The 10,975-nt window shown below is 29.5% G+C and overlaps 1 protein-coding gene across 1 annotated transcript; it reads left to right on the top strand.

The window, feature by feature from the left end:
• The first annotated feature begins 2,818 nt into the window (after nt 1-2,818).
• LOC118045729 (uncharacterized) lies at nt 2,819-3,886 on the top strand. Its single transcript, XM_035054425.2, has 2 exons — nt 2,819-3,413; nt 3,654-3,886. Exons 1-2 carry the CDS (start codon nt 3,145-3,147, stop codon nt 3,736-3,738), a joined length of 354 nt encoding a protein of 117 aa, XP_034910316.1. The 5' UTR covers nt 2,819-3,144; the 3' UTR covers nt 3,739-3,886.
• Nucleotides 3,887-10,975: the final 7,089 nt, after the last annotated feature.

The following is a 10,975-nucleotide window of genomic DNA, read 5'->3' as shown; positions in this document are numbered from 1 at the left end:
ATTTTAAACATAAATTTTGAAGATAGATCATACTAAAAATTGAGTTTGTACCACCGGTTTTTGGTGAAGCAAAAAATTATTGCTTTTCACTTTTGCTTGCCTGTTGCCAAGAGAAAGAAAAAACTCAAGGGCCTACCCAATTTGTTGTTTGCTTCCTCCTATCTTCAGCTCAAGTAAGAGTTTTTAATATTTCATTGGCAATCATCATCATATGAACACTACCAAATGGATTAATTCACTTGGCACTATTCACGTGAACAATGCTAGGTGAATTAATTCATGGGTTATTGTTCCATGTAAACAGTGACTTCCACTATTAATTGAACCGTGTCCGACCGAAAAAAAATTGATTTTTTTTATTGTGTTTTACTCAAAAATTAGTATTTAATATTATTCAATAACACTATATAAATTGGAAGAGATCGCATGATGATGTAACATTTGTAGAATTTGATCGCAATTTCAATTTTGTTTTTGATGATATTTTACTTGATTTTGTTTTAAGCTAAAAAAACTATGAAAACTGTAATCCTTATTGGATAAATTTCATACGTGATGAAATTGTAGATAAGCTAATAAAAAAAATTAAAAATATTTTATATAAAATACTATTTATTTAATGATGTAATAGTGGTAGTTAAATCTGCAATATTTAAATTAAAAACCATCAATATTAATATAAATATCTTTTTTAGTTATTTTATAACCTCAATTTGAAAAGCATGTTTAATCAATTACATTAAACTATTTTTTATTCAACCTCAATTTCAATCACAGTTTTAACCAAATATATATAAATACCAAACCAATCTCAATTAAAAATACTTTTTATAAAATAATTTTTTTAAATAACAATCACAAAAACTATCACAATATCAAACATATAAAACTATCACAATACCAAACATAGATGTCTAGAATCATTCTTCTTGGAGGCTGTTTATATGGCTTAAACCCTAGCCATATTTTTTTCTTCTAATTTCTCCATGCTTCTTCTCTCGCTTCTATCCATCTGATATTCAAAAAGAAGAAGTTGCTTTGAAAATTTTGCAAATTGTTTTTGTAAAAGAATGATGGTGGAATAAGTGGTAGGCATTAAACCACGTCTCCAGAAGCAGAAAAAAACATAATGAAAAAAAATGAAAAAAACCCCCAAAACACCATTCTAAAATCAATTTATAGCTTGTATGAGAACTGTGGTTGTAGTTGCGATTCAAAATATTTTTTACATAAAAATATATTAAAATAATATTTTTTTTATTTTTTAAAAAATTATTTTTGAGATCAGCATATCAAAAAATCTAAAAACATATAAAAAAATAATTTTTAATAAAAAAAATTTTTTAAAAAAAAAACATGATTTCAACCGCATTCTCAAACAGTAAGCATTCTAACATAACCAATGGAAAAATCATCACTAAATTATTAAAAGCAGTGAATTTAGTAGCAATATATAGCATACACACTAAGCACTTTTTTTTTTAATGTATAAAATATCAACATTATTTTTATTAATTAAATTAAGAAAATTTATTATCTCATTTAAAATAAAATAAAAAACTTAAAGAACATTTTTTTGTTTTCATATCACATATGAATCCGTTTATTTTTTTAGTTTGAAATATTTTTATAAAAATCTAAATTTGTTTTTTAATTAATTATTTTTTGATATTTTTAGATCGTTTGAATGTGTTGATATTAAAAATAAATTTTAAAAAATAAAAAATATATTATTTTAATTTATTTCTAAAAAACCATTTTAAAAATAAATTATTACCACAATATAAAAAAAAAAAATCATTCATAAACAAGAAGACGCGTGAAAGTTCAAAGTCTGCGAATCTACCTACTCATAGAATGCCTCTATAAATATTTTTAATATTTAAGGATTCTTTACGGTGAAATGATGTATTGACTTGAATAAAACTATTGCTAAATATTGATTTGTTGACATTTAAAACATATCTTTAAGAAATCTAGATGGATTTCTAATAAAAGTTTGAAAGGCATGACTGGAAATTCTATGCTAGACTACGTGTGTTGTAAATTTAAATCAACCATGTTTATGGATTTATATAATCCTAATTGGACTATTTTTTTTATATATAAAAAATTAAGATTTATAGTATGCATAAAGAATACTAAAGCAATATTTTCTTAAAAGAATAGAATAATAAATCCATACTTCCATACGTCAAGGCTGAGATTTATAGTAATTTCAGACCACCTTCCATGCGTCAAGGCTAACATGACCCTCATGGTCAATTCCAAAAAAAAAAAAAAATTTAAAAAAATTAAATTGTCCTAACTTTCTCCTAAAATTGAATAATTTCTTAAGGAAAATTAAGATAAAAAATATAGAATAGTAATATTTATTAACATACAAGTCAAAATAAGTATTGAATAAAGTATATTTAGTAACAATTCTAAGAAAAAAAATATTTTACATTAATATGAAACTGGAGCTAGCTCCTCTCAAGGTTTCCTCTGAAAAAAAAATAGATATTGGTTAATTTTTATCCTTCTTAACTAATTAATTTATTATAATTAATAAAACAAAATAGTGGAGGCTCCGGAAATGGTTAAGCGCTCTAATTCAACAAGAAACGTGTCCCTCACCCCTGTCAATGCTAGCCTTGGACTACTTTGCTATCTACCCTATCGAAGCAAATGCAGCCATTGACAGTTGACTAGCCATGCATTCTTCACGTTTCAAGCAGTCACCAAATCCCTTGGAATTCAAAGACTGCAAATTTCCGATAACTTTCCCCCCTGTAAAACATCATTCAGACTAACACCGCTCTATCTATAGGAATCAGATTCAAAATTCTACACTTCCAGTTTGGATTATCAAGCTCATCAGTATGATCCATTTCCTTGAATTCTAAGAATGAAGAAGCTGCCTCGTTGCTTCCTAGGCAGTCCCTTGCTAGTCTCACGTTTGTTTGTTTGACTGGAGTTTGCAAGCCCAGGTATTCTAGTCAAAGAATCCTCATCCCACAAGCTAATAATATGTGTTTATATATAGCACAGGCACACGGGCTTCTCCTCCATGTCCCATTATCTCGCACGCCTTTCTGCACAAACAAAGCGATATCAGTCCTCTGCCTATACAATACTTGTTGATTTTCCACATTGATTAACATGGCAGCCATGCTCAAACCTCTCAGCTTCTTCTTCATTCTTTTGACGGTGAACTCCCTTCTCTTCATTGAGGCCGGAGCCCGTCCATTCAGCGCCGTGAAGCCCAGAAACTCTGCTTCTAGCAGAGCTATTGAGAGTTTCTTCGATGGATTATCTCTCGGAGAACTCAAGCAGTCAGGCCCGAGTCCCGGCGTAGGAAACAGTTTTACCAACAGTCAGACACTCGGAGGAATCAAGGACGCCGGTCCTAGCCCTTGCTGTGGAAACAAGTATACCACCGGCACCCATCATTGACTCCTGTTCAGCCACTCGATTCTTATTTTGCATCCACGTAACTAGCTAGCCGGCCGGTTCGCTACTTTGTTCAGGGTGCCTGCAAATACTATAGTTTTCAAGCCATTCCTTTGTTATTTATTTGATATAGATCATACATGTTTATTTTTCATTATAGATTATTTCCCTGTTCTTCTAGTTTTTGTTATATGATGATGATTCATGTACTGATACAGTTTTTATAAAATAAGAGATATAGTTAAAGGTCAAGATAACAATGCTGAGAATATATTCACCACTGTCTTCAAATTCCTAGTATAATCTCCATTTGTAGGTTTTTAATTCGACCAAGACTTCTTTTCTAGCTTTACTGCCCCCAATTGAGACTACTGTAAGCAAATTCCAAAGAGAGCCGAAGCCACAATTAAGATCACAAATATCATGATAAGCACAGTATGTTTTGAATAAGACGACATTTTGCACCTCCATTTTCTTTAAAAATATATTTTTTTTGCGTTAGTAGGGTTGGATTAGGTGGAAAAAACTTATTCACTACTAGTAACATCAAGAGAAATGCATACATTAGTGTTCTAGTCTTCGATCAACCGGGTTCTAGGTTGATTGATTTCGAGTTAGGTTTCAAAATTATGTAAAAGATGCATAAAATTTGCTGGCTTCCAAATAGGGATTCTTCACCCATTGTCTCCGCAGTTCATCACTTATTTTGTGGACTTCATAAATTTTGTATCATATACTATATAGTCTTAAACCTCATTAGATAGGTGATAAACACTGGTCCTTCCATAAGAATTGCCATCACATCTGCAAAACAACTTGTGTTTGCTACTGCCAAATTCCAAAATCCTAACAGAGACACAGTTATTGCATTTGCTGCACTTAATTAGGTGGTCCAGGCCGGGTAAAATTTTTCTAACTTAAAACAACAATATTCAAGGACGATTCCCAGGAAGAGGAGAAAGAAAAGAGGGGGACAAAGAAATTCAGCCATCATTGAACCATCGTGAATCATTGTACATGCATTGCCCCATATGATGCATGTGTCGCCACTTGATCTTTTAGATGACATGATGCCTTTTTGGCCACCGAGAGGTGCCCCCGGAAAAGTATGACATCTCCCACGTGTTATTCATGTCAGGCATGTACTGATAACTTTTTCTTAATAATATTGGTACGATCCATGCAAGGATTTGATAATCAGATTTAATTTTTAGCTTATTTTTTTAATATAAAATTTTATATTAATAAGCATAATTTTTTATTAAATCATTGAATTAAGCTGAAATTTTAACAAAAAAATTTAAATGTCTTGTTTTATATACTATCAAAATTTTAGGTCAATTAAAATTTGAAAAGATTTGTGATAAGATTGAGAAAGATATTAATTTTTTAGTTTGTGTAGGATTTTTTTTTCTATTTTATTTAAAAAAAACTTTTTTATAATTTGTCCAACATTTTAGAATGTTCTTAAATATTATAAATAGGGTTATTTAGGGATTTGGGATTCTTTTTTCTATTTTAATTTAGAACTCTTTAATAATTTGTTCAACATTGTTTAGGACATTTTTTACCTATTATAAATAGGGTTATTTAGCTTGTATTTAGGGTTTTTTATTTTTTAATAAGAAATGAATTGATTATTTAGAAATAAAACTTGTGTGTAAGAATCCGTTCTTCCTCTTGGTTCTCTATAGAATTACTCTAACTTATCAATGAATTAACCAAATATCGTGACATCTATACTTCTTGTTCGGATCTCGATCATAGACATGTTGGGTGGGGTTGGTTACTTATTGTCTTGTACCTCTGTACAAGCTATTGTTATGTCAAGTTTAATCACAAGATTGAATTTAATTTTTGGGAAGAACTAATTTAACTAAAAATTTCTAGATCTTTATATTTATAAGGTTCGCATTAAATATTTTATATTTTTTAAAATACTAAATTACTTTTAAGTCCACTTGATAATTACAAAAAAAGAAAACAAAAACCCATGATATAATGAGAAGAAAGCCCTTGGACACAAGTGTAAAAAATTTTTTGATTTTAAGCATAATTTAATCATTTTAATTTTCAAACTAAAATGAAATTCCAAAAAAATCTCTAAAGACAAGTTAAATAAATTTTGCTTTTATGGTATGTTTAATAATTTTACTGTGCAATGAAAATGTGATATGATTTGAGATGCCCAATTAATTTGATAATGACAAATTAATCTCATTAAAAAGATAGTATTACCCGTTATTTGGTTTGGTTTTATAAGAATAAATTAGTTATTTTACTATATGAATTCATGGTGTAAGTACATGCATGCTAAAATACCGACACCAATTAGGTTTTTTTATTGTGAAATGACTCATTTTAGTGTTTGATTTGTAATGTTAGATGGGAAAATCTCACCGTGTTTATATAAAAAAAAATAGATAGAAATAAAAGATAGAAATTTCAAGTGGAAATATTTATATCATGAAGATTTCTTAGATCTATACAACTAGTTATTTTTTAAGCATTATAAAATTTAAAATTTATGTAGATAATGGTTGCATTTCAATACTTTAGAGCATGGTATTTAATCTAGGTAATACATTTATATCTCTGTTATTGTGTTATTTCCACTACCTACGTAATATATAACTGTGTGTGTGTGTATAATCAGAAATGTACCATGCCTAAATATTTATACATTTATGTCTAAACAATATTTTTTTTTCTTCTCGTAAAAATAGAATCAAGTTAGTAGATATTGCAATTTTAATCATTCAATAAAGTATAACACTGTTGAGGATTTTGAAATCATTTTACAAGATTTATTGGTAATAAATAAATTAATCAGAAATAAATAAGTTTTTCTTCATATTAATTACATAATGGAAGGATCAAAACACTATTAAAATAAATAAATAAAACCTAGAGTCAAATGACACTTTTTTATTCTTACAATGGTTTTTACATAATTATAATATAAGATGAGAGGCAATTTAATATTTGATTAGGTATAAAAAATAAAATTAACAATAAAATAACCAAAATATCCTTAGAAACCAAAATATTAAAACTAGCCTAAAAATATTTTTCATCTTTTCACAAAGATTTTTTTTGTTATTTTAAGATAAACCAAGAGGCAATTAGGTCTTTTTTTTATTCTCTTCCTTCTAAAATGACAATTAGATCTGTTATGCAAACTTGAGTTGAAGAGTTGATTTTTTTATATTTTATTTTATTTTATTTCATTTCATTTTTCTATATTTAATGATTAGAAATGATATTATATTGTTGGTGTTCTTTTAAAAATATATATATTTTCTAAGTAAGGGTGATTATTTGTTTTCTTAAATTTGGTTCATCTAATACCACTACTTATTTTTCTTATTATTTAATTAAATAAAATAAAATTATTTAACTCAAGTGAGCCTATAACCTATATCATAAATTTTTCATTCTTATTTAAAAAGCGTTTACAGTAGTTGAATATCATTTATTAAAAAAAAAAAAAAAGTTTAGCCCTATGGTGCAGAGCATGTCCACAGCTAGTTATTATCTTTATTCTCACCAAACCTTTTTCTACGTTATTATTTCCTGAGAGATAATTTTATTATTGGATAATATATTTTAGAATGTCATTATTTTTTAAAATATTTTTTATATTGAAATATATTAAAATAATATTATTTTTTATTTTTAAAAAATTATTTTTATAATCATCACATCAAAATTATCCAAAACACAAAATAAATTTAATTTTTAATTAAAAAATTAAATTTTTTTAAAAACACAGTTACCATGTTCCAAACAATCAAATAAAAGATAAAAAAAAATTCAAGGAGCAATTTAGAAATAGTGCAATACAATAATAATAATAATAAAAAAAAAAACTAGAACTTTTTGTTCAAATGCAATATTTCTTTATGTAGAAAATTAAAAATCTAGTTTTTATTTTTTAAAAAAATTTATATGGAGTTTTGAAAACACTTTTTAAATTTTTTTCATAGTTTTCAACACAAGCTTTTCAATACTTTTCAAATGAAAATAAAACATGAAAAATACAATTTTTTCTTTTATATACAAGCATTTTTTATTTTACAATATAAAAGATTAAAATATTTTTTTTTGTTTTCATATTTAGTTAGTTTCACAAATTTAATTTTTATTAAGAATCTAATATAAAGATGTTTTTTGAGTTAATGATATAATTTTTGCATGATAATTTCTTATTTTAATAAAATAAAAATAATATTCTATAATTATATTATTACAAATAAAAAATATTAAAATGACTATTATCAATCATAGTTTTTTTTGTATGAAAAACAGTTATAATCTTAATGTATATAATAGTTGTTTTCAATGTAAAAATTCATTTTTGTTTTCACTAAATGAAAATGTTTTCTATTTTTTTATTGGACAACAAAAGGGGTGTGTGTGTGTATTATTGCTAAATACACCCTTAGTTTCTTTTTAAATTTTATTTTACATTTTTTATGTCTTCAGTGACATGAAAACTTGTTTCATTTCCCATATACAAAAAATATTTTCAAAGATGTTTTTATTTTTATTAAAAAGAAAAACTAAAAAAAATAAATTGTTTTCCATTACGGATGACACCCTGGGCTTCATTCTACATCGATCATTGTACTAATTTATACCATACCTTCCCATGACGAGCTGATCATAGTTCATACATTGTTCACAACCGAAGACCATGGAAGCCACCACTCTCCGTCACTCACTTCCCTTCTCCTTCACTTATCATTCACACCTAACCTCCAAATTACTACCACAAAAACCTTTCCTTTCTTTCAATCTCCCCTCTATCTTCCTCCCAGGTCCTCCGATTTCCATCACCGACGCCACCAACCACCACCACAGCTGTCATCAAAATCACCATCACGGAGGCCATAATTCGCAACTGACTGGACCCCAAAGAGCTCTGTTAAAATTTGCAAAAACAATAGGATGGATGGACTTGGCGAATTTGTTTAGAGAAAACTTGCAGCTCTGCTGTTGTTCCGCCTCTCTCTCTTTATCACTTCCGCTGCCTGCTCTTGTATGATTCCGAAACCTGCAGTCAAGCCCCCTCAAAATGCATTCATGCTAGTCGCCTTCTCTCTTGTTGGGTAACAATTTCCATCCCAAAAGTCGGTAATTCTTATCTTACCTTTTCATTTTCATTGATTGCCAGTCAGGTCTCAGCATCGCTTGATGCACTGACTGATATTACTGATGGGAAAGCTAACATTCATGTGTTAATAATGGCCCTTGCCTGTTTTGCATCAGTTTTTATGGGCAATACTTTAGAAGGATGGTTACTTTTTGCAATGTTCAATTTAGCTCATATTGGTCACCATTTTTAAGTCAGTCCTGAAGATTACTCTCCTAGTGATGGATGAATAAAATGTGTTTGCTTATTTGCAGCTGAAGAGTTCTTTACCAATCGGTCTGTGATTGATGGTGTGGTCTGTCATTTTGAAGTTATTCAACTCTCTCTTTGCTCAATATTTTAATTTAGTTTTGATATTGGTAATGTCATGAAATCTCGGCTGAAAGCACAGCACATTATGGCCTGTTATTGGATGTCAATATGTGATTTTAAGCTTTTAAAGGCTTCATGGCATTTCAAGATTGCATATACCCCTTCAATTCAAGTGTTCATGAGTTTGTAACAAGCTAATACTCTGACTAATACGACATTCCATTTTAGTTATGAGATGGCTATATTCATTTTGTTTATCTTGATTTATCAAGTAATGCTTGTTATGGAAGTTTTATCAAGTATGCGAAAGCTTCAAAGGTGTCTGGATGAATTCGGTGAGCATTACAGCAAATTGGTTGTAGGTTTGGCAGTTGCCATCGCTCTACTTGAACCATTTCTTTTCGAGTGGCCATTCATGATCACACCAGGTAACTTGGAGGAAGAGTATTCATTTACTTTTATTCTATGCTTAAAAAACCATTTGTGTGTTTTTGTTGAACTTCCTTGTAGTAAATTATCAACAATGTTGTGCTCGAGGAATTGTTTTTTTTTCCTAGATAATAACCAAACAAATGCATTGATTCTACTAATGATAATTGGACATCATGCATGCTTTGGCACACTACTTGTGATTTGGATAGGGCTTTTTTTTCTATGCTAACAAGTCTCATTGAGAATGTACACTGGTTTAGATATATGCAGTGATGAAGCTTGGACATCTCATTAAGGGGATCCTAGATGCATTTATCATTTTTGTCTAGAAAAGGAATCCTATTGTAGAAAAGCATATCGTTTCCATTAGGGGTGTTCACGGTCCAGTTTGGTCCGGTTTTAACATAAAAATTCAACCAAACTGGAAAATACTATTCCTTGTTAATATAACCCGAACCGAACCGAGAACCAGTTCAAACCGAACCAAGAACTGGTTTTGTTCGGTTCGGGTCGGTTTTTTAGCCTTAGAAACTAGAAAAACCGAAACCAATTAAATAAGAGAAAACTTGGCCGAATCACAATCACTGGACAAACTTGGCCGAATCATATTCAAAAAAATCCTTGTTGAAAACTTTGAATCCAAGCCCTTTGATTGAGATCTGAAAGATCTCCCTTAGTTGAATCACAATCACTGGATCTATCCAAGTTAGCATAACTACATGTTAACAAAGATTCCAATAGCATCCCGTAAACTACCGGGACCTCGCTAGCACAACTGCATGTTAATAAAACTAGAAACAAGGATTTTATCCAAGTTTTCTGCCATAAAGTTAAGCAGAGAGTAGAAAGGCAACAATATGAGAGAAAATGAGTTGCTTTAAGCCTTTCATGTGCACAAGGGAGAGGGAGAGGGAGAGAGGGAGGGGTAGGGCGACTGGAAAGGTGGGGGGGCTGGAAATGTAGGGTTAGGGTATTTATTATTTAGGTTTAGGATGTTTCCTTTTATACTTTTTTTAGATTCAATTAAACCGGTTCGGTTTGGTTTGATTCAATCGGTTTAAGCTTTTTTAAACCGGAACCGAACTGGACCGGGTGGTTTTTTTTATTTATTAATCAGTTTATTCGGTTCTTTCTATTGGTTTGGTTTTTTCAGTTATTTTTTTCTCAGTTTAATCGGTTGGTCGGTTTTTTTGAACACCCTAGTTTCCATCTTTCCTTATTTGTTTTTTTAGGAAACAATTTTTTTCATATATATATTTTAACACCTTTATTTGATCTAAATTTTCTTGTTGTCTTACTGAAAAATTAATATATATTTGTACAAGGAAATATAATTAGACTAATAAACGTGATTATTTGCGCGAACACGCTCTTTATGTGGTGTTAACATAGCCATATTTTAACTTAAATCTCTGTGCACATGAATGTATTCAAATTTACAAAGTTTTTGCAAAAGCATAGTTATTATTCCAGCATGTTGTATCTTCTTTTCGTCAATTGAATTGGCTGGCTTCTTGCTGTATTTGTGCTTCTTGGGAACAAAATAAATAAATAATTGAGGGGGCATCTTATATAGAAACAATGAACAAAGGGGTGGGTGGTGTCTTGGGCCAGGGGTGAGCGAAAGTCCCCTCCTCT

The sequence above is a fragment of the Populus alba genome, chromosome 5 (assembly GCF_005239225.2).
Source record: "Populus alba chromosome 5, ASM523922v2, whole genome shotgun sequence".
Lineage (NCBI taxonomy): Eukaryota > Viridiplantae > Streptophyta > Magnoliopsida > Malpighiales > Salicaceae > Populus > Populus alba.
Note: the sequence above shows the minus strand (reverse complement) of the source record. Positions and strands in the feature narration are given on the sequence as shown.